A 26288-nucleotide genomic window follows, 5' to 3' on the forward strand; every position below is an offset into this window, starting at 1 on the left:
TGCCACGACCATTCTCACAGTGAAGTTGTCATCAAATCAATCAGTGAAGTTTTCTGGCCCATTACACCAAATAGATAGTTGAGTCTGTGATAGGGTAGCGTTCTTTATGATGGCTGGTGTGACTGGTTAACCATTCTCATTGTGCCCCATTTACCAAGAAGATGCCGGCCTTTCAACTAACCACTCTGATCTATGATTTTGGGAAGATGGATATCAACCCTACACCACTAAATTTTCTTCCTAACAATTACGTTAATACCTCTGGTGTCAAAATTGGAAACTGTTTGCAAGTCCCCGAGGACAGGAACCCTGCTCTCTATAATTACAGCAGATAAAATGCCTCCAAATTTGGAACTTCTGGGGCTAGCGCTGCACAATGGAAGCGGTTGGCACTGCAGTCTGATACTGTTCAATGAATGGTTAATGTGAAATGATACATAATCCAAGAGCAGATTTGGAATAAAGTTTCTAAATTGACTTCTTTTTTATTACTAAAACAGTTATTCAAATATTAACAAGACCAAAAGAAAACAAAGTGCACTTCATAAGTATAGTTTTTAAGATTGACGATTTAATACTCTGCACTCTTGACTTCAACATGCTATTTAACAAGCACTCTAAATGTGACACCTGCTGTCATATTTTCCATTTTTTCCAATCTCTTCACAATATTATTGCACCAAAAGTGGTTTAAACCATTTTGTTTGCACTGGATTTCTTCAACGATCGCAACATGAATGTGCTAGCTTTTCTAGAAGAAGACAAAATCGAATTTACTTCTGATCAACAGTCCTTGGTTGAACAAACTATTAATTGTTAAATTTTCTTTTAAGGATATTACAAAATTGACCCAACCTTTCATGAAATGACACGTAAAGTGAAAAGCCTGACATTATCATCCATGTTTCAGTAAACTGTTGGAAGCAAGGCAAAAAAGCAATGTTTGAGAGCTGGCAGTAACAACCAAGGCTTCTTGTCTGAGCTTAAAAGTTTTCTCAGGAAATGAACAAGGACCAACTAGGACCAAGACTACATCGCCCATATCTACATAACAAACTCCACCTGTCTTGTAAGTTATAATACCTCAACCAACATGTCCTCTCCTAGATATTACAACCTTCACAGTAATATTGTCTCTGCAAAAGCAGGAGTTAATTATATGTCTCTACAAGTGAAGGAATATGTGTCAATATTATCCAATAAGTAAAATATCAGCCTCCGTGAGCGGCTTCAAAGCAGCAGGACCGGTGTGCCCAAATTGATGATATTGGCGTAACCAAAGGCTATCCCCCAATCAGCAAATTTCATTTATTCCACTGCGAAAGTAATCAAAAAGTTCAGACTATGTCACACTTTATTAAGTGTTAAACCCATCTTCCAAACGCTGGTATACCATCTATTTTCTCCAATTCTTCCTCCATTCTTGATTGCTGGGGTCCAAGGGGACGCAAATTTAGATAGCAGCTTTTATATTACAAATTATATAAGAAATTGACTTTCAGTAATGCCAGTGCGTTTGATCGACAGCAAAACTGAAATGATGGAAAATATTATTAAAGATTTTAATGCAATAGACTGCAAACATTAGCCGATGGTTGATGGTGGTTGTTGGAAGATGGATTGCTTGTGGAAATTCCTGGAACTGCTTCATCATGTCCGATAGCTGCAGCATTGACTGGAAACATCAAACTGTCAGGAGATCAAAACACTGCAGATGAATGTAAACTCATAGACAACACTTCTTTTTAAATATTTAAGACAAGGAAGTTGTTCAAAAGGGTTAAAGCTGTAGTTAAGTCAGGAACATCACTCTAAACAAATCTGTGAGGTTTTGAAAATTTCAGTTGAACTTACTTAAAGTCAGCACAAATTACAAGGTTTTCATCACACATTGGCACTTGAAACTAAAAGAATGTCAGTAAATTCCATCATGACATTTAAACACATTTGCACAAACAGTTCATAAAAAAGTAGCAATACAGTCCATGCTCATTGAGATATTACAAAACTGTGCCTGCCAACTATTCAAGAAACCTGTTTCGCACAAGGGAAATTCAGGGGAGCTGAAAGTACCAAATTAAAATTTTCACTGCCTCCAAACACATACCAATTTTCACAAGGAGACATTCATTTGGGAAATTATTAAGCTTACTAGTATTAAACTTGATGAGACTTCCACATCCAAATTACAGATTTTCTCCCTAACACTAATTACTTTTGCTGTTTTGAAATATTCTCTCTCTCCAGATAAATAAATCAAAAATTGTCTCAATAACAAGTGAATGCAAAAACATGGTAATAAGACCAAATTCTTGGCTAGAAAACACGAGCACATGATTATATAAATTAACTATGGGGAGTTCATATTTGACACTGCTTCTACATCATATCTAAATGACAACATGTCAGTTTCATTACCATGAATACTAGTAATTCCTCATGACTAAAATTGAAATGAATCCCATAAGATTACATCTTACAACAGAACCAGAAAACACATTCTCTTTTTATTATGAAAATATTTTTGATTAGTGATGACATTACTATTTTTCCAACAAACATAAAAGGGAGACAAATCATATTTAATGCCTTTAACGACACTAATTACATTTTTCTCATGATTCACTCTTTTGTGTGTCTCTATTGATTGCAATGATCACATATCATTTCCATAGTTATGGCATTATAAACTTTTATTATAAAAGTAATGAATTAAGATTGGCTTTTTCATAATGTTTTATAATGAAAACTGCAGATGTTAGACAGTGCAGAATGATGGATAATTTTCAAAGTAACATTACAAGTTTTTCTAATTAATTCATAACATATAGCAAAAACACCTACAGGTACAGAGCTTAGGGCAGTGATTCATACATGATTTGGTAACATGAATATGCACATACGTAATAAGTATTGAATTGCTTAAATGACAAATTATAGGGATATTTTTTTACAAACAAGAGCGCCAAATCGGGTTACAGGATTGTGTAGTATTAGTTTCATGGAATATCTGGAAGGGTTTTTAAAATATTGACAATGTTTAAAGTTTTTACATGACTCTGCAATTGCCAATGACAATGAATACACCAGCACATGAAAACATGATGATTTTTTTTCAACAATAAACAGAAATTCTTAAAATTTACTACAACCAAACACTAGGCTTCTTCACCAACAATGTACAAACAAATGTAGCTTTAGGACTGTAGTCTAGTAAAACAATCACTGAATGAAATTGTATGTGATTAATCAGGAGAAAAATGCCTTCAATTTCTTAGAAAAAGATAAACTATCCTGCAAATGGGTGTCAAACACCAACCTTCAAGGAATCTCTGCAAATCTCCTCTGACATGTAGCAAAGTAAAAACCACTGGGTGATGTGTCCGCAATAAACCACTCCTGAGCAAAAAATTTGATGTGACAGGCTGCTGATGGGAGACATATACATGTCTGGCAGCGTGTTGATGCTATTTTTTATTCATAGGGACCCTTCCCTAAATCTGATCCCTGATTATCTTCCCTTTTTTCCCCATTTATAAACTTATTTATGATTCAGGTTTCTTAAATGATTATTGTCTACAAACATTTAAGTGACAGAGGGGACATCATCGTTGCATAAACATCAACTATGTAAACTTGTAAGAACAAAATTTCAGATAAATGTGACATCCCACAAAAACAATTGGGCATAAATATACAATTATTTATAGAAAAGAAGAATAAAAAAAAAAACTTACTTTCTTCAACGAGCATCTATTAACAAGATAACATATGTTCACATCCAAATCAAGCCAATTTCTTCTCCAAACATGTCCAATGCTAAGTTCTAGGAACACAAATATGACTGATATTAAAAGCAAGTTACACACAATACACATCAATTTTGTTTGACGACTGCTTGTATCCACAGTCTGTACAGTTTTAGGGAAATTGGTAAAAATTATGCCGAAATGTCACCAAACCCACTTCGCAGAATTGGAAAGCTCCATTATCTCAACATTATCACAGATCCTTCCATCCATCTCAATTTAATATCTTTTCAATATCAATTCCGCATTGTAGCAATATTCCATTAAATCCAACATTTGTTCAATTTCCCCGTCCACCGAGTGAATGCATTTAAGGACCAATCTAGCTAATCATGCAATTATGCCGTGGGACACAATTCACAGAAATAATATGAAAATCAAATGACTGTTGAATAAAATATACTGCAATTTTGCAAATAGAGGAAATGGGTGCTCAAAATTGCACGATTCAATAAATCATATTAGATTGACAATGGAATTTTAGCGTGCATTAGAGTTTAATAAATTTTTGATGATATTAAAACTGTTCGATACATTCATCTAAAATGGCATCAGTGGGCAGACAGTCATTTTTATATTACAAAAACCTCTCCCATTGATAATCATTAATACAAAAAAAACAACGGCAATTTAGCTTGAAAAGGAATTTATTCAATACCAACATTTAATTTGAAATAAAAAATATGCCATAGGCGTTATCTAATTCCAACATGTCAACAGACAGTTCTGATCCTCTCAACAACACATTTTCATCAAGGTATCCATTTTTAAGTACCAAATACTCATAAAAACCCTATTCCAAATGTATCTATATGGCATCAAGATCCATCTTTTTTTATTGCACTATCTGATGGAAAGTTAATGTTGTGTGACAAGCTCCCATTCAAACAACAAGGATCCTGGGACATAAATTTTTCATAAACAATTATTTAATCAAGCCGAGATGGGCAACAGCCGATAGAGTGGTAATTATGAAATGAAGGTGTCACCCGCGATCGGTGCATTCTGTCCAGTGAATACTGTAAAAGAAGCGTCTGTATTCTTAGAGAACATGGTCCGCTCTGCAAGGTTACAAGATTCACTGTCACTGCCTTTACATTGATGACAATGATTGTTGAGCTCAAGACAACAAGGAGGCCAGAACCAAAAGATTCTACAATGAAAAGACTTGTTCAATGCTACGGAAGTACCGCATAAACAAACTCTTCATTGGTTTCTAAATCTAATTGAAATTATTTTTTTATCGATTTGAAGATTTTGTACATACTTTAAATATGCATGCCCTTCATACCCAACCCACCCATAAGGCCTGGCGACTCCATGTACATGTATGATACCACCCTAGTCAAGCCTCTTCCCAAATATGTGCAGGAATCAGAATCTCATCAAGATAATAACAATCTAAATTGAACATTTTGCACAATTCCAAAAAAAAATAGATGTATAACCATGCCCTTCAAATCACACCCATCCCCAGTATAAGCCCTGTCCATATTTACTTGAAGTAGTGAAGTCATTGAGTGTGTATTTTCCCATGCGGTAATCAGAAACTAGTTTTGAAAAAACACAACATGTCAAGACATGCCATTTTTACCCCACCCACCCATACCAGCCTGGGTAGAACAAGGTTTTTTTATATATTAAATACAAAACTGTGCAGTCAGTGAATGTCATTATTTTTCTCTCCGGATACAGTTATCTAAATCTTATCAAGGGAATAGTATTTTTTTGTACGTTTTCAAATAATTATAGCTAAGCCCTTTTTACCCCACCCACCATGATATAAGCCCCGCCAATTTAATATAATCGAAAGTAAACTAGCATCTCCCCACAGATGCACAATAATCTGAATCTAATCAAGGGAATGATATATAATTCAAAAGTTTTTTTTCTACATTTCTAAATTTAGCCATTACCAAACACGTTGCATATACCCCACCCACCGGCAAGTCCATGTAAGGCAATATACTTTCAGCAGGGAAGCCTGAGTATGCCAGCAAATCCCCAGACACACAGTAATCAGGTAGGCAATCTGTCTTCCTTTCCCCGGCCTCATCAATGCCATCTACGATCTCATATAGCACTGTAATTAACATTTTATTTCATACCCAATCTTTATAGATCTAATTAATTAAACTCATGATCTCATCGTGAATATTGCAGTTCCACCACTAGCAGCAAAATAATCAAATTAGACTCTAGGAGTAGGCATACAAACATATTTGTTTTCTTAGACTGGGAAGGTAATAAATTTCCCTATCATGTTGGCTAGCCGTAACCATTATAGGGCACCCCAGTTAATTAAGTCATTTCCCTGATATTTCTCTTATTAATTTTTCACTCAATTAATTTTGATCTGGGCAGATTGAGTTGGCAGCGACAATTGCTACCTGCCGAGGGAGGAATAATGAGCGGAAAATAGTCCTGATATTCCAGTGTAATAGCTTACACTTTGATCTAGTCAGTTCACTTAAATTATTTTTATCTAGGATTGTTAAATAAGTGCACATTTACTGGTTCTTAATACAAGAAAGGGATTATTTTTCTCCAGTTACATTGAATCCCAATGTAATAAATCATTTTTTCAAACTTTGGTATTCTATTTAAATATATGAGCATACCATTAAATTGTTTATATTTAAAAGTTAACAACGATGTTGTTAATCACTTTGTTAACTTAAACAAAGTTCAATATGAGGCAGGTAATATTAGGTAACAAAACACGCTTGTTGACCAGTAATACAGAACACAATTTGAATGTCAGGTTTCTAAGAAGTGCTCCAAAGCTTTATCCTTAGTGCAGTTATTGTCACATGATACATACTACACCAGACACTAATAGTGGGGGCTGGTCTATTGATCAGTGCAATCGATCGGCAGGATAAAGCCTTGACCTTTCATGGGTGCAGTTAAGGCCCCTTTCAAAGGCTAAGAACAGTAGTATTAACCACATACACATGGATCACAATGGAATTTGCAGGAACAGTAAGAATGGAATAAAACAAGAGTATATGACATTTCTTGTTTAGTTACTATAGATAGAGAACAACAGCACCCTAATCACATGCCAATGTTTGTCTGTGTTCAGTCATTCAAGGGACATAACTCAACAACAAATGTATGCTTCACATGCGCTCATTGTCATAGTGAAAATATGTCAATCAAGATTTAAATTGAAATATCTTGAACAGCTTTCATGCTATGGCCAACTCAATTCTGCATGAGGACAACACCAACATAACCAAGGCTATGTGCATGTTGGTACCTCAGCTATATGTTATTGAAAAACAGACAAGCAAATGACAAACCTAGTTGTTTGTAACCTATGGCATTCAAAGTGCTAGCGTCCTCCTCTCTCATCCATCTAATTGCCTCATTACAAATGCATATCATATTCATCTCATGTTTGCTGGCACATAAAACAAATATGCCATTGCAAAACCAAGGGTTCTAGATACAAAACCAGCATGGAGAGAGACAAAACAACACCTATCTGTAACAAGAAACCCATAAAGCTCAAAAACTGACACACTCTAGATTAATTAGGGGCCTGAAATCTGACATATGTTGACATTTTTTGCTAATCAAAACTTCTGCAAGCAGGCAATAGGTATGTGTAATCATGGCCAATGTCAGGGGAGAAGACCAGAATCTTGGTGCTCAACAGAATGTTACCTTAATGAATGCATGTAGACACTGCATTAACAACTTGCTACATCATTATAATGACCGATGCCTATCTGTTCTTTTCAGTTTTTTAAGTGTCATGAATGCTTAAATTAGCAAAAACAACTTTCCTGTTTTATTTTTCATAAGAGCATCTTAAGCACCAATACCTGCAAATTTGAACCATTTTATATTTGCTTTCATTCCCATAAGCTATGCAAGTGTTTTCCGAGTGCAGTTTCTTAAGAATGCCTAGTGTTTACCCTGACAATTCCAGGTGTGGCGCTCTCACCTCTTACATTCGCCTGTGGGGCTCCAGTGTTTCCAGAATGTTTGTGCAAACACTGTTATCTCCCTGTTCCTGGTGACCAGATGTCGCCTTTCACAGGTTACCTGCCACTTTCACTTGTTCAGTTCTGACTATCATGTCAGTTTTGATAGTGTGTCAACAAACAAGAGAGGCCGTGATATGGTAGATACCCGAGAGAAAGTCACACTGTCAGCTTGATCAATTTTAATGAACATTTTTCCAACAACTAAAGTGCTCATGATGTCATCCCAACAAGGTGACAGAAGTCTCCTGTACTGCAGAATAATTATGCATGTGAGGTTAACAAATTATAGGGATGACTAAACAAATGCTTGTACGATTATAATATCTAATTGTGTTATATACATAATCCTTTCAACACTTGTTACCTGCATTAAGCATGGTAACAGTAGTTATTATATACGCATCGCTAATCTGCAAACAATACACCTCGCAAAGTACACTGCGTATTCCACCTAGTAAATTACAGCCTTATTCCACTCTGCTTAAATGTATTATTACGTGATTTTAAAATGACGCCTAAAACAAAACAGTGCACCATTTAAATGTAATTTATTATGATATAATGTTTATTATAAGTGATTTACATCTATAATATATATAAATAAAGGGTTTTTAGTTCTCGACCTACCCGATCAAAACCAAGTAATAATGACCCTATTATATGCAAGATCATGGTGACATTTAACTTTGAACTTTACTTCAACATATTGAATGTGTCAGTGTTTTGATTCCTTCTTAAGGCAGGACACATTCCTGATCATGATTTTCAAAAAAAAAAAAATTGACGTCATTACAAATTCAGTAGTTAAGTAGCCTTTTCAATAGGAATGAATAATGCAAGTCCACTGGACTCGCTACTCTTACAGTGGTGACTGTAGTTGTATGGAGGATTTTCATTGGTCAAAATTTAAGATTTCCAATTCAGGCACCAAACAAATGAATTTTCAAAACGAAAGTTTGCCATTGTGTTAACATGTTTAGACTAGTTTTTTGGACATTGGATCACAGAAACATGCTTTATATAGGTATTGTTAAATTGGCAGATTTTAATAACATTTTATATGTGTGGCCAAAATCAAACTTAAACAATATTACCAGTGAAATCGTTCAACATGACTTGTTATTGAAATTGCTGTGAGGTGGATGAAAAGTTTGACAGCACAAATACACTGAAAAAAATTAAGGAGAAAACTGAAAGTGATTATTTGATTGCCATCCTGGAATGTTTCACTAAATTTAAGTAAATATTCCAAATGGGAACAACCAGTCACATAAGTTTTCAAATGAGAATACCATGATAAAAGGTAAGTATTTCAAAAAGATTGCCAAGACTTAGTAGAGACTAAAGTCTTGTAACTAGATTAATTATTTTCATGTAAAACAGTGATACAGCTAGGAATTTTTACCTTTAGGGCATAATTATATCGTTGACTCTACCAAAATGATGGGACATTTCAGATTTTATTAGGACATATTAGCTATAATATATGAAATGTTTCATATTTATTAAGTGTAGGTTCTGTTAACATATTTTAATTGTTTATTTATTAATGCAACATCAAGAACTTTAAATTAAGCTCTGTACAATAAAACTTCCCAATAAGCATGTTTCGCGACTCGTTTTTACACAATTTGCCTGTTATTGTGACTCAAAAATTCCCAACCTGACGGGTATAGGATTTTCCTAAAGATACAGGATTTTCCTAAAGATAGGAAAAAATGCTGTATGTCCTCTTTAAAATTTATGTAATTTCTGAATTCCCAGTATTAGGCCAGACAATAACTGTCATGACACAAAATTTGTTCAAGTATTACAGGATTGTAACCCTTCATTTTTCCTTATTCACTACAAGCAGGCATTACATGACAGTGTTACTGCTGGTGACCTAAACCTGAAAGTTGTCAGGTGCAGACAGATGACCATGACCCCTATGATGTCAATTGCTTTGCTCGAACATAAATATATATATATTTAATTATTAACGGGTACTCAGATGTTTTTAATTCAAATAAAAATCATGATGGTTGCTTTTGAATGGAAATAATATTAAGTTCCAACATACTTTTGAAATATTCTGTAAATTAATATGAGGATCGTGTTTCTTCTTCATCTACTGTGGCCACAAAGCACACTGAGACATTCAGAAGTAAAATGCATTATGGATAAAATAGACCACATTATCTCAGTCATTGAACGTCAAAGAAAAGCTGGCAATTCCAGTCATATCCAAGAACACAATCATACCACAATTATCATGGTCTTCTTTGCCAATTTCTACAGTGACAATTACTTGAACAAACTCACAGACGGATAAAGCACTTTAAATTTCCAACCAATTTACACAATATTGAGGCGTGTGCCTTATGCGGGGATAGAGGGACTAAGTCGCGAAGAGTTTCAATTCATTTCTGTGGGGAAGTGAGCTGTCAGCTTCCCTCAATGGGTTCCATAATGGACTGATTGCACTGATACCATATTTGATTGTCAACGAGAAATGAGCAATGTTGCGCTTGACAATTCCTCCTGCACGGCATACAGTAGACTATAGAGTTGGAACAAGACATGAAGAAGAAATAATAAATGTTATACACAACATGCAATGTCAGAATTTTTCTCTTTTTGATTTAATGCATCATTTTTTTGCGTATTTGTGCATAAGATATATGCAACAGATACGTTAGTCATTGATAAAGTTTGAGGATAGAATATGTGATAACTTGAACATATTAAACCCCCTCCCCAACCTCACAGAATCTGCCAGTGTTTAGTCTTATGTTTTTTTCTGGTATAATTACCATTATTTTCTGACAGGTTGTTGGTAAAACAACAATACCTTAATGTGAAAATTAACAGAAAAGTTATCAAGTTTGAGATTTATAGAATAAATCAAGTTGATAATTTGAAGAAAACGACTTAAACAATATTTCTTCATAAATCTCTAAACAAATGAGATTCCCTAAAGAAAAGATGAGAATTAGAAAAATAAATCTTGATTTTAATAAACTGCAATTCTACAGCTTCATGTGCTAATCTCCCTCAGCTCCTAAATGAATTCCTTTGACAAAACATGTTCATGTAATTCCAACAAAAGACCCTGAAAGCATATTTGTCACCTAAACCAATTCCCTCCGAAGACTTCAACAATTTTCTTCAAAAACTCCTACAACTAATTAGCCAGCTAAATGGAAAGGAAAAGAAACCGACTCAAGTACAATTGATACTCTTAAAACAGATTCATTTGGGTAAAAACTTGTCACTTTGACAAAATAATTTCCTCTAGGAGACCAAAAAATCCTTAGGCATAAGCCTTGACTAATTATCTGCTTATTTCAATATCATTTCCTTGTGGAACCAGTAGGTCTTCCTCATCACATTTTCAACATCCCCACATGCCAGTGGAGCAACAAGTAATAATATGTTGAGTGTGTGACCAGTTCAGGTAAACTGCTTCATATGCCTTTCTTCAGCTGATGCAGTCTTTAACTTTTTAATATTTAGCTTAAGAAAAGTACTGGTCATTTTTTTCTTATTTGGTAAAGGGCATAAATCAATCAGTGTTTAAGTCAGAGTTACTGGACCATTATCATACATGCCATATTTTCTGAAGATCATTCAGGGGGATTCGTTCAGAAAAGCTGAAAATTCAGGGGGATTTTGGTAGTATTCAGGGGGAATTTTTTAGCAGGTCTAAGTTGGCAAAATTTCAAAGTATTTTTAGATGCAAGTACAAACAAATGTGTTCACATATAGCATGCTATGAAAACCTAACTTTTTCATTTAACAGAATTATTTTATTTCATGATTTATCATATTCTTATGATACACTGTCATGTCATTCTGAAATGCACTTGCAGAACAAAATATGTCATTGGAAAGATATGTTTTTCGAGACAATTTAATTAAATTTACCTTCCTCCAAAGTCTTTTTAAAAATTCTGCTTAATACTATCAGCTATGATGATGTTCAGACAATAAGAGAATAGAATAAATGTTATTAATATTTTTCTTTTCCAAAATAATAATATTTTCTTGCCTTTGATCATTACTACAAATTAATTGATCCCTTGTTGTAAAAGTTTCCTTATGGCATTTATCAAACCTATTTTAAACAGTCATTTTACCCTTGCGGAGTTGTTTCTTTACATTCAGTTTCACCCACATACTGTGGTTTCACTTTGTCATTATTGCCTGATGTAAAATATCTCTCTCTCAAAAAAAAAAGAAGATTTTTTTTTAAATTCCGGGTGACTTTTATCTCCCGTCGGAAGACCAGGGAATGGAACAAAATTTTGGGGGATTTACTGAACCATTATGTAAGTCAGAGTAACTGAACTTTTATTTAAGTCAGAGTAACTGAACTTTTATTTAAGTCAGAGTAACTGAACTATTATTCAAGTCAGAGTAACTGAACTTTTATTTAAGTCAGAGTAACTGAACTATTATTCAAGTCAGAGTAACTGAACTATTATTCAAGTCAGAGTAACTGAACTATTATTCAAGTCAGAGTAACTGAACTATTATTCAAGTCAGAGTAACTGAACTATTATTCAAGTCAGAGAAACTATACAATTGTTCAAGTCAGAGTAACTCAACCATTATTCAAGTTAGAATTACTCAATCATTACATAAGCCAGAGTAACTCAAACAGTCAGATAATTCAAACATTCTTTAAGTCAGACCAACTCAACAATTCTTCATTAGTCAGAGTAACACAACCATGAATTAAACCCTAGTTATTGACCTTGCTAAGTATTGTTTTTATTAATGACCAACGGTGCACACTTTTGCATGGTGTTGACACCAATGAAACTAGCTCCATCTCCATTTTTCTTTATGCATACACACAAGCTAAAACATACCATAATTGAAAAAACAACAACACTAATTTGTACTGAACAATATGGTTTTTGTACACCTTTTTCAACTTAAGCATGAATATGATTGTCCATACAAATGATACAATATGTTGGTAAAACACCTCTGCTTCAAGATAAAGCTATAAGGCTTGATGTTTCTGCTTCAGTAGTCCTGTCTCTAGCATGCTGCTATGTTGTCTAAAACCCTTCTTATAATCAAGGCCAATTTAGGATGAAAGAAGTCTGCCATTTGTTTAACAAAATGAGCAGAGAATAATTCAGAATAAATGAGCACATTACCCCACGTTAAATGCTTTTTGAGTTCAGATAAACCAGAAAACATAGCAATGTTTAAAGGAAAGAATCTTTACTTGTAATTCTTTTATCTTTCTATGCCGGCATTCAATATATGACTACAACTCCGACAATTTATAACAACTGAAAACAGACAATGGAGTTAGAAACTTTTAAGAAAACTACTTGATATTACCATTAAACACAACACTCTTGAGCGAAATCTGAAAACTATTACAAGGGCCCTGGGTTTCTCTTCATATGGAGGGGTTAGTGCTCCATGTGACACCATGTCAACTGTCTTGACCAATCACAATCATCGCACCAATGTTGGACCATTTTTAAACAATAAATCACACAATCCCTGTCATTTTTGATGAAAATATTTCATACACCATTTCCCAAATCAAGATAGAGAAAATCCTAACTAATTGAACAACTTCTCGGCCAAGGCTCCCGACTCCAATTTACTATGCTTATGGGTAAATATTTATGTAGTGGTGTCCGCGCTATTACATATTGAAAATTGCACAGCATTTTACAAATTGCTTTTTTCAAGAGGGAATAAGATAGGCAATATTATGTACACAAGAACTTTTCAAAGTAGACAAATTCCTAGGCAAATACTGATGAGATATTACTCCAAGAAAATTTGATTTATTGGAAAATATTAATAAATTGGAAATATTGATGTTACTCTTCTGCTTTCTTGTTAAGCAAAAAGTCATAATAATTTCTTTCAAAATTAGATTGTATTTCCATTTCTATTAGTTTGATGGCTCCCTCATTGAAATTTAAATAATGAATTTCAAATTGTTACCAAGGAAAAGCAATCATGATTATAACTTATCATATTTTTCAAACCTTAAATTTGATTAAATGCAAACAGACTGCAGGTTATGCATGAACAGTCTAGCAACTGGGCACTCTAGCAATATAGATCTGGGGCCGATTGCTCCAAACTGAAGTCTGTTATAACACAATTAAGCTAAGCTCAATATTTTTGTTCCTCTATAATTTGTGACATATGTACTATTTTGGAAGTTTTGGGACTGTTTATTGAAGTATTCTGTCTGATAATCAAGTAAGAATATTATTTTTTATCAAAATCAGGTGAAAGTAAGAAATATTGATAAACAAAATAAGCTACTTAAGTCTGTTCAGCTTAAGAAGTTTCGAGAAATCAGGGCCTGCTCTAAAAGTTCAGTTCCTTTGTAGGTAAAATCAAATACACATTGTACAAAAATACATAAAATAGTGAAGTACAAAAACTGAAGTTCTATTGTTTAGCATGATCAAGTATACCGGTATTGCTAAAACTTCAGCTGCCAAATTCTTGAAAAATCTGAATAACAGGATTAAGTTAAGCTCACAATCTTTTGTTATAGTATAATGCGTGTAATATTTAGGTTATTAAGAGTTATCAGATTTTAAAAGGAAATTTCCTAAGATAAGAATATTGACTTAATGAAATAAGCTACTTTAGCTTGTGATGTACAAGAACTTTCGAGAAATTCGTTCAGTTGTTGTCAACAACGATAAAAAAAAAGATGGATGACAAAGGAAGTTATGATTTGACATCAGTGTGAACACAATTATTTTGTCAGCAAAAACAATCATAGTTTTTGTTTGTTTAATGTTTGAGACAGACTACACTTTAACATTCAGGATGTCCTGTTGTATAATGGCAATACCTTCTCCATAGAAAAAAGGAAGCACTTCTAGCATGGATACCGTTTAACAAAAAAAAGATCTTGTCAAACACTTAAAAAAATATACAGTAATCTTCAATGTCAATTGCCTACTTCCTTAAATCATAAACTTATAGCAACTTTGCATCAATCTGTTAACTTCTTTGCATCAATTTCATAAGAAAATATCATATTTACACTATCTTTAAACTTTTAATATTGTTCTTTTATTTATTCAGCATACTTCATATTAAATACGAACGCCTATAACTAATGCTCAGTTTCATTTGTACCCATATATCATTATATAGTATAAATAATATACAATTGTTTATGCAGTATAATTACAAAAATGCAATACATTATTCTTTGAGAAAAATTTAAACCCCTAAAAGAATGATATAATAGCCAAATTTCAGGGGCTGTCACATTCATAAGATTCATAATGAACAATAAAAATTGTTCAAATTAGTTAATTTTTAACAATAAATACTTTAAATTCTCTCTGTTTTTCATCAAATTAAGTCTCACACATTTAGTCTCATGCATTTATTCTTGCACCTTTTCCTACTTTTTTGTGAAAACATTGTTACCCGGTAGTTTTATTTAAATTCATCTAAAAAAATATATATATATTTTTACTAAGTTGAATTTTTTAACTAAGATGCTTTATTTATATGGCCCCTAAAGTTTCAAAAATAAAAAAAAAAATCAATCATAAACAAATGATTACAGGGTATATATATCATATCACAACAAGTTTAAATGAAGCCATTTTGATACTTTCAGTGGCGGAAAAAAGCCCTTGAAGATGGCTCAAATTGTTCCAAATTTGGTGTGCACAAAAACTCAAGTGGTCATTGAAAATGACAAGATTGCTCGAGTGTCACACTGCGTTTCACAACAACCATTCTATAAATGAAATTTTGTGACAGTGACTACATACCCAAATATGCTAGGATACTTTGGAATTGCCTTTTAAGTTTGAGATGTTTTGCTACAACTTGGTAGTCACAAGTATAATGAAATTAACTTAAGTGTTCCATGTATGTAATAGTCAGTGGCATGGATGTTTTTTTTTTATTTCCCGGGTGCCCATTATTCAAATAATACAATATCAAAAATACCCCCTTAGAATATCAGGCCAACATTTTGCAACATTTGATAACATGTGAATTCAACAGTATTGACAGCACACCTTGACAGAAAGTATATTTTAATTAAGGTTTTCAGACACAGACACCATTTACACAAATTCTCTAGGAAAGGGGAATGAAACGTGGAACAATTCCTGTCAAATTCATACCTTTGTAAATTCAATTAACCTTTAATAACTGTCTTTATGTATCTCTCTACAGTAACCAAACTTTACACACATTGTAAAATGGAATTGTCGGAGAACATTCATCAAACTAGTTATATTTTTTTCCCATGTAAAATAAAACCAACACCAGACAACCATATATACATAAGACGTGTGCAACTTGTTCAGTGTATTGGCACCATTTTGAAAACTAAACCCCGATGTGCAAATTGTGTTCTCGGTTCTGCAGGGTTTGATTGTGGAAGGTGTTAAGGCAAGTGGCGCCCTCTAGGCCCTTCGTCGACTGTCTGGCTGCCAACCACTGAACCACATGGTTTACATCTCGAATTGCAATACTTACTGTCAAACTCTTCCCTATGTAGGTAACTGTATTTCCTGAGAACTAATATTAATTGATTTCTAATTTGAAAAAGCTTCAATGTCGTTAGCTCAAAGACAAACTCCCATTTGCAATGTTTGTACTTACACTATTATCAGACATCACACATAATTAATGCCATTCAGATTGCAAGTGTAAAGTTTATTAACTGTCAAGACAATGTTCTCATCATAGCTGTGTTTGTTTTATTTACTACATAAGCTATATAAGAAAACATGAAACACTTCAATATGCACAAATAACTTGTAAATGATTATGGGAACTTTTTTTATCATTTAAAGACATGAAAAAATGTAGCACAATAACTATTTATTAAATCAACTACTTTTTGATAATACTGTTTACTTAAAGGAAAAAAAACTATTTCAATGTACTTTTTAAACACTACAGGTAATAATGCCCATATCAAATATGGTCCTTACCCTCTTCTGTCATGCCTGAAGCAGCCAAATAGTCGTAAATATTACAATTGTCCACTGACAGTTCACAGCAATTGTTCCCTCACAGAATACAATGGTCCTTGCACAGATTCACAAAACTCATAGTCGATTAATTGTGCCACATTTACTTGACTGTCACTAAAAAGTTATCACACTGTCCGATCAAAAGAACACACATATATTTGAAGTTTTTCTAAAAATCAGTTTGAATGCAATGATTAACATTTAATGCAAGTTTTATCAGTTTTTGACACTCCTGAGGCATCTCGTCCTTCCATATAGCAGTCCTACCACAAACTCATGATTATTTTATCGCTTACTTCTGTCAATTCGCTAAATGTGCCTCATTATCACTTCTTTCCGTTTCCAAAGATAATATTAAAGATAAGTGAACAAGTTCATAATATGAGTGTTTATAAAACAATTCAGTAACAGTTCTTGTTATTGAAACTTGAAGTACATTTGTCGAGTACTTAACTTTCCTGTGTACAAAATCGAGTATTGCAAGCTTCACGCACCACCTTTTCTGGAGAAAACCCCAATAACGACAACTTTCATCTGTGCTGTCGTCTGCGCTAGTGATGCTGTGAATGTTTCATGTATCAATATTAATACAGCCTCCTATGTCAAACTGTTACATGCCAAATCGGATAAAATTGCAGAAATTAATTTTTCTCAATATTTTGCTGATTGCTATAACTAAGACGCTCTAATTCTAAGCATTCAGAAATCTTTGACAACTTCTTTATCCTTTTTTTCTTTTCATCAATATCAGACCTCATGCTCTATGAAAATACAAAGCACAGCTAATTGAATTTTGATTGGTTCATTGTTCTTAACACTTGACCAATCAATGAGAAGATAAAGACGGCATTCAAGAAGCCCTTGTTTTTCCCTAGGCTCAGCGGGATTAAAGTAAGAGCCTCATGTATATTTATGAGATTAGCTTCTTTAAACACGCTTTTTCAATGAAAAATGGCTTCAGGACTTAAGTTTATGATTATGAGCAAACAAATAATCAAGCTAATCCTGATATAATACTTAAATAACTAAACACACAACTGCAATTTACTGGGCTAATTATGAAGTAATTAAAGTCTCAAAGAATTTATGCTAAACTGTCATATTGGTGCATAATATAACATGGAATCATTTAATATTAATAATAGTCGAGATATTTGATATTTACTTGCAAAATATATTAAATTCAAAATTTGAATTCATACAGTTTCATGTTTTCTATTCCATAACATGGATAGCTCACAGACTACAGTGTCATTTACTTTCAAATAGAAACCCACCTTCTATTCAAGAAAACAGCAATATGAATTTTATTCAACAATGTTTATTTATTAATTACATTTTTGATGTTATACAAACTCTGAGCCAAATTGTCATCATATGGACCCACAAGAGGATTATGCCAGCAGGTTTTTTTTTTCATTTATGAACCATATATAAGCTGCTTTAATTCTTAAGGCACATGTGGCTAAAACTTGTTTAACTGGTGAACTAGAATAATACAAAATAAATCATCAGCTTTCTTATTATATACGAAACAATAAATAAGACTTAAATGTCCATGCATGTTCACTTGTGAAGTCTGCAGATGTGCCACAACATTAAATTAAACCAACCCCAGACATATTAGCATACTTCTAGACATTTAAAACATTAAAAAGTAAAAAAAAACAGCTCACAGTTGTTGTGTAAAATACATTCCTACCCTCTTTATTTTTTAAATATCTAATAAAATACACACATAAGTCAGTCTGATAATGAAAAATTTCTATGTTTTTCTTCTACAGACTTATTTTCAAGGGAGACAATCCTTATTTAGTTTAATAAACTTGTTCTCATACGGTACATAAATTACTAAGGCGTAAAAAAAATAAGTGTGTTTGTTTCAGGTTTTCCGACCAACCTTATTTTTTTGCCCTTACCCTTTACATTGCTTTGAGAAATATTTTTCATCACTTGTTTGATTTATTCTTTTAAAAGTTAAAAAGTGTTTTTGGCTTTTAACAATACTATTGATGCTTATACCGATTGTATATGTGTTCTTATGCATATCATTTATAGTTTTATGTTAAAAAAACCCTCCAAGAAACAATTTGCTCATTAAAAAAGGAATGAAAAAAAAAATCCAATCCCACCCAATGTTGGTTGTTTGTTGTTGTTTTTTTATTTATTCATTTATTTTTTTTTGGGGGGGGGGGAATGATGAAACCTAAAACGAACATATTCTTCTTTTATGCCTTACGTTACTATCTCTGGGAAAAAACTGTGGTATACCCTTGAATTAACAGCTACAAGGAAAAGTTTCTATGACATTAACTGACAATTCTTATATAACCTTCTGACACACAACTGTTAGTACAACAATGGGTACAATGTTATAAGCGCTTTCTTCAGCAGACATAATAATGTGAAATTCCAAAAGTCTCTGATCCCATCTAAAAAAACTGCGACAGGGGTAGAGAAATTCCCAAAAAAAGGAGAATTTACAGTGTCCCTTGTCGACCTGTCAGTAATACTGTCAAACATGCCAATGCCTTCTCTACCCCATAAGCACATAGCAATAACCAAATTACAAAACAATAATTATCATCACACCATAAAACACAAAATTAATTTCCTAGATTCCTTTGGGACCTTCCAAAATGATGGGGAGTTGCTTCGTTACCCTTCCACCAGATTAAAATATGAACTCCTATTCCCAAATTATGTCTGTGGATAACTGAATAAAATATTAAAAACACTAATGGACATTTTGATGTTCTACTCAGGATGTAATTGCGTGGAATTGGAAAAAAGATCATTATTGCATTCCACAAAACAAGTCTCTATAGAAATTAAAAAGATTTTTTTGTAATTAGCGATGAAAATTATTGTATTTGTTAGAGTGGCATTCATTAATCTCTGTCAATATTTTGGCATGGCTGTTTGCAAACGAAAGGCAGTAGCATCTGGTCTGATGCATTATACAGCTATATTACTTTAATTATGTCAGGTGTAAACATTTCACAATCAGATCACTTGAAAGTTTGCCAATGTTGTCCAGATGTTTTGTATTTTTGAACCAATGCAATTGATGCAATCACACTCATGTCTAACCTTTAATCAGAGCACAAGCAAGGAGAATCTATATCATATATTCTGTCTGATTGAGTAAATGTTGGTATATTAAAGCTTGGTGAACAATGCTGGTGTACCATAGGATTGCATGGCCAGGCTGGTTTGCCTGACTCGACTAGTGAACAATGCTGGTGTACCATAGGATTGCATGGTCAGGCTGGTTTGCCTGACTCGACTAGTGAACAATGCTGGTGTACCATAGGATTGCATGGCCAGGCTGGTTTGCCTGACTAGACTGGTGAACAATGCTGGTGTACCATAGGATTGCATGGCCAGGCTGGTTTGCCTGACTCAACTGGTAAACAATGCTGGTGTACCATAGGATTGCATGGCCAGGCTGGTTTGCCTGACTCAACTGGTAAACAATGCTGGTGTACCATAGGATTGCACGGCCAGGCTGGTTTGCTTGACTAGACTGGTGAACAATGCTGGTGTACGATAGGATTGCATGACCAGGCTGGTTTGCCTGACTCAACTGGTAAACAATGCTGGTGTACCATAGGATTGCATGGCCAGGCTGGTTTGCCTGACTCAACTGGTGAACAATGCTGGTGTACCATAGGATTGCACGGCCAGGCTGGTTTGCCTGACTCAACTGGTGAACAATGCTGGTGTACCATAGGATTGCACGACCAGGCTGGTTTGCCTGACTCAACTGGTAAACAATGCTGGTGTACCATAGGATTGCATGGCCAGGCTGGTTTGCCTGACTCAACTGGTAAACAATGCTGGTGTACCATAGGATTGCACGGCCAGGCTGGTTTGCCTGACTAGACTGGTGAACAATGCTGGTGTACCAAAGGATTGCATGGCCAGGCTGGTTTGCCTGACTCAGCTGGTAAACAATGCTGGTGTTCCATAGGATTGCATGGCCAGGCTGGTTTGCCTGACTCGAATGGTGAAAAATGCTGGTGTATTACAGACTTGTATGGCCAGACTGGTGAACAGTACTGGTGTATTACAGGCTTGTATGGCCAGACTGGTGAACAGTGGTGGTGTATACAGACTTGTATGGTCAGACTGGTGAACAGGGCAGGTGTATTACAAGCTGGTTTGGCCTGACTGGTAAACAATGCTGGCGTATTACAGGCTGGTTTGGTCAGACTGGTGAACAGTGATCGTGTATTACAGGCTTGTACGGCAAGACATGTGAACAGTGGTGGTGTATTACAGGCTTGTTTGGCCTTACTGGTGAACAGTGGTGGTGTATTACAGGCTTGCATGGCCAGATTGGTGAACAGTACTGGTGTATTACAGGCTGGTTTGGTCAGACTGGTGAACAGTGCTGGTGTATGCCATGCTTGTATGGCAAGACAGGTGAACAGTGGTGGTGTTTCACAGGCTTGTTTGGCCTGACTGGTGAACAGTGCTGTTGTATTACAGGTTTGTATGGCCAGACTGGTGAACAGTGCTGGTGTATTACAGGCTTGTATGGCCAGACTGGTGATCAGTGCTGGTGTATAACAGGCTTGTATGGCCAGACTGGTGATCAGTGCTGGTGTATGCCATGCTTGTACGGCCAGACTGGTGAACAGTGGTGTTGTATTACAGGTTTGTATGGCCAGACTGGTGAACAGTGCTGGTGTATTACAGGCTTGTATGGCCAGACTGGTGATCAGTGCTGGTGTATTACAGGCTTCAATGGCCAGACTGGTGAACAGTGATTGTGTATGCCAGGCTTGTAAGGCCAGACTGGTGAACAGTGGTGGTGTATGCCATGCTTGTACGGCCAGACTGGTGAACAGTGCTGGTGTATGCCATGCTTGTACGGCCAGACTGGTGAACAGTGGTGGTGTTTGCCAGGTTTGTACGGCCAGGCTGGTGAAAAATGCTGGTGTATTACAGACTTGTATGGCCAGACTGGTGAACAGTGGTGGTATATTACAGGCTTGTATGGCCAGACTGGTGAACAGCGGTGGGGTATTACAGGTTTGCATGGCCATGTAGGTAAATAATGAGGAGATGTCTACTTGTGAATTGCCATGTGTTTGTTTGGCAATAAAAAGACTGCCTATTTGAATCAGTCCTCAACCACAGCATGCGTAAAAGAAACTTGAACAACAGGAGTAAACACAGACAATAGCTCATTCAAACAAATTAGTATAAAACTATGACATACTGATATAACCATCCTCCTCCTGCTAAATATGTATTGCATATTGAACCAACAGAGCAAAAATCTCTTGACTATTTGTCTAAATTACCTACAGGACCCAATACAATTAGATTGTACATCTCAGTGATTAATTTCTTCCAAGTAAATACAGTGGTCTGCTGTCAACACTGTTACTTTATCAATATTTCAGAAAATTGCCTTCTAACAATTACATGAAAGAATCATACCCTTGGTTGGTGGGCCAGTAAAAGTTTTATGATATATTGGATAATAATTGTGGATAAGTAATTTGTTAATTGCAGCTAGGAAACCAGGGAACACTGGTGATAAAATCTATCTATCTCACTGAACAATCGGTTTAATATTCAATTTCTTCATGTTTCACAAAATTGCTGGAAAATGAAGGCGGAATTGCATGCCAAATTGAGACTCCTGCCAGCCCTGATGGAGATGAATGTTTTGATTGGTTCAATACCTTTTACCCACAATTCCACTTCCCACAATCATGATTGCAGAGTCCAATTTGCAGAATGTTTCCATGCCCCAAGATGAAAAGGGCTTTTCCAATTAAGTTGCAATTTTTGCTATTATTTCAAATGATGATTGTAGTCTGAAAATTGAAAACTTTTATTTTCCCATGCAATTATAGTAATGAATGTTATTGATAACTTTTTGAAGGAAGCACAATCAATATTTCTAATTCATTTCAAGATACAAATAGCATAGATGATGGGACGACTTCTTAAGCCTAAATCATCCAAGACTTATTTTCCGAACCATTTGATACAGATGAAAATCTTTTGACACCTTAAAGACAACAACCAGGATAGAATCAAAAAACTTCTATAATCAATCTGATGTCAGCGTACAATTAATTACACTCCTAAAAGTTCATTTGCTGATAATATATAATTTATGCCTTTTTAATGGGTACTTACTGTAAACACTGTCCAATGTTGGTAATTTGTATGATAGTGTCTATAGTGTGATGGGAAGGACAATATTAATATCCACGTTGATTACTTCTGCACACATAATGATCTGGCAATCATATTTATCACCACTGAGAACTAATGAGGGATTCTAAAGCCAACCATGCCTTGCTGAAACTTAATTAAACTTTGAGAGTTTCATTGTATCTTTTATGGTCTTCACAAAATTAATTTAAGGAATACCTGCTATGTTTTCTTCATTTTAGCGCAAGTTTTCCCAATTTTCTCAATTTAATACTAGAATATTGGCAAGCAATTTAATGCTATTTGAGTGTAATGATAACTAAAAAGTTGTTTTTATGCAATATATTCTTGTTCAGTGCGGTAAGGGGTATGGAATGTGATTCCAAAACCAAATTGAATTAAGAATTATCTTATTTTTATTCCCACCTGTATAACACTTTTAACATTTTATTCCAGATATTAAACATATATGATGCTTTGAATGTTTGCCAGGTTCAGATATTTTCATCAATACTAATTACTACTAAATAACATTCATCACTATTAATCATAACATTCCATGAAATGATATAATTTTTATATTTAAAAAAAATCAATTTAATGAACCACATTTTTTTATCTTATCCATTAAAGGAAATGCTATAAGGCTAAATTTTTGGAAAAGCATAGCAGCCAAGATGGATGGAGCAGCTAATGGACAGAGCAGTTAAGTTGACACTTTCATCTCTAATTAAGCGCTGCAAATTTGCACGAGGATCAAAGAATAAAGTAGCATATGTTACAGTCTGCACCGTGAAGCCCCTAAGTATGTTTCTCATGTCCTTACACCTTGCTATCACAGACTGGTTATGAAGCAGAAACGCATTCATCAGTTTTAATCAACTTTGCTCGACAGATAAACCCCATTCCCTATCCTTAGCTAATAACTTGTTCTTGACAATTTATACAATCTTAAATTGATAGTATTTTCGCAAGGGCTCCTTCAGTCAATAAAAGTAAATTGAAAACAAGCAACATTTCTCCATTTGCCCAATTAAATTTCCTAATTGTATTTATTCTATAGATTGAATCTAACTGTTCAGTCACAAAAAATGATTAATGTTTCTCCCTAGGAGCTCCGATTACTGGCCAAATCAAGACAATTTTCATACGTCTTTCTGTACAGCTTAGTGTGGATTACCAAGTTAGGTCTATCTCTGAGAATATCTAAATGAAGGCCTTGGTATGGTCGGAATATGCTATAAAACACCAGGAAATCCTTAATTGTTCTAATTACTGCTTCAATTACCCCTTATCAATGGGAGATAATTACTAAGGGAGCATTGTGTATGTACAGACAAGGGAGACAATTATATGTGACCTTTGTCAGCATAAGATGCCTAAATTACAAGGCAGAAGTTTATTTTCGGCCTTGATACTTCATTAGTGTAATGGATGACTCAAATATTGTTGACAATATTATTTTTACAGGTTCGCCTTCCCAACATAAAAATCTAGCAATTCAACCAAATCGAAGACTTTGAGCTCATCTGTTCAGTTCAATAAAGATCTTTATCATGTACATTTGGACCACCAACAATCTATCTGACAGACATATTATAAGTTATATGCCCTCCTTCATTGAACAGTAGGTAGAATGTTATCATGGCATCACTCACCTGCTTCATCCTCGTCCAGGGGCAGACAATTAAGACACTCTTCCACCTCATCTGAAACAAAAAACACATACCCTACTATACATATGGTAATTTTAAGGTCCATAGGAGCAAAGTGTCATACTGAATAAATGCAAAAGCAACAACAGTTAACAACAATCAAGTTATAATATTTTTTCTTCTTCTCCAGTTTATTCTTAAACAACTTCATACATGAAACACCTACCATGATTCATTTAAGTGTTTGGCCCCTTCAAACATTTTTTTCTGCAAATTTCATATCAATCCGCATGAATAATTATGAAAGGGCATTATAGTAAAAATTCTCTAATCTCAAGTCCTGAGTGATGTGACTAAATATTAGCCAACTTCTATTTGACCTTAATATATGCATATTAAAACATGTTATCAAACTACAATAAACTACAGACAATATTATTCAATGAGGTGAAGTGGACAGGGACAGAAGAGGATGCTCCTTTCTATGATAAAAGATACTAAGGTTCAATATATAGTATTAAAATGGACGATTTTAAGATTTTAATTTCTAGTTTAACCATTCACAAGGATGTTTCATGGATTATTTCTTTGCTACAATTTCATTTCCTTTGAGTGGGCACCCTGTCCAGCAGATTTCCCGTTGGAACGACAATCTTTCCCAATATTGGCATTCATCACAAACAATATCATCACATTGGTGGCATCAGAGCAGCTTAATCGGTGAATTAGTGAAGAAAATTTTCTAATTTGCGATAACAATCTTATGGCCTGCGCATGATGTTTATACCCATCATAAAACTCTTTTGTTAATCAGATTTTTGCAATATGCCATAGATTTATAATGATGGGAACATGTACAGCACCGTCAGAGCACCTGCCAAGATCCAAATATGGTGTAGGAAATCACTGCCATTTCTGCTCAAACTTTAATGAAAATCTGATAATTTATTATTTCATTATGGACTTTAAATTTCCAATAAAGATACATATATTACATCCTAAGAAATTTAAGAGGCTGTAATATTAGCAAACCATTCAGTGAATGCAATATCGAAAGCAATATATAATATATAAATAATTTAACTGTAAAGGGTCACAATAAACTGAATAGCATTTCAAATATACTTCATATAAAACCAGTGTGCTTAAGAAGCATTTCTAGAATTTCACGTAATCAGAATTGATATGTGTTTAGAAAATTCAATGTTTGTCGTTCACTTTAAAGATGCACTCTTACTCCCAAATAAGATTTACCACAATTAATGATATTGTTATTATATTCCAAAAAAATGTCGAAAACAATGGTTCTTATGAAGGATACCAAGTTTAATTTGAAAGAAATGAGCATAAAACATGATATTTCTACCTTAAAAGACAAAAGTAGACCACAGTAAATCTTTTAGGATTCACCTATCATTTAATATTTAATTGCACTTTCCGCTATTAAATACATGGTTACAATCTTGTTATCAGTAATTAATATTTTCCATAAATGAATTATTTAGTTAGTAGTTAAAGGTTTATCACTCAAAATTGATGATTGTTATACATGTGTATGTATTGATTTTGAATAAGAGTGTCATTTTAAGAAAACCTTTATTCGCCTGATGAAACTGATATGGAAAGACA

General features: G+C 34.3%; 1 protein-coding gene across 3 annotated transcripts in view; it reads right to left on the reverse strand.

The window, feature by feature from the left end:
• The window catches only part of LOC128230556 (rhombotin-1-like), a 56708-nt gene that overhangs the window by 20479 nt on the left and 9941 nt on the right, over nucleotides 1–26288 (reverse strand). For all 3 annotated transcript variants that reach the window (XM_052942945.1, XM_052942946.1, XM_052942947.1), the window contains exon 3: nucleotides 24663–24713. In XM_052942945.1, coding sequence (XP_052798905.1) covers nucleotides 24663–24713 — 51 coding nt within the window. The remainder of the gene's footprint in view (nucleotides 1–24662; nucleotides 24714–26288) is intronic.

This window comes from Mya arenaria, chromosome 4 (genome assembly GCF_026914265.1).
Source record: "Mya arenaria isolate MELC-2E11 chromosome 4, ASM2691426v1".
NCBI lineage: Eukaryota > Metazoa > Mollusca > Bivalvia > Myida > Myidae > Mya > Mya arenaria.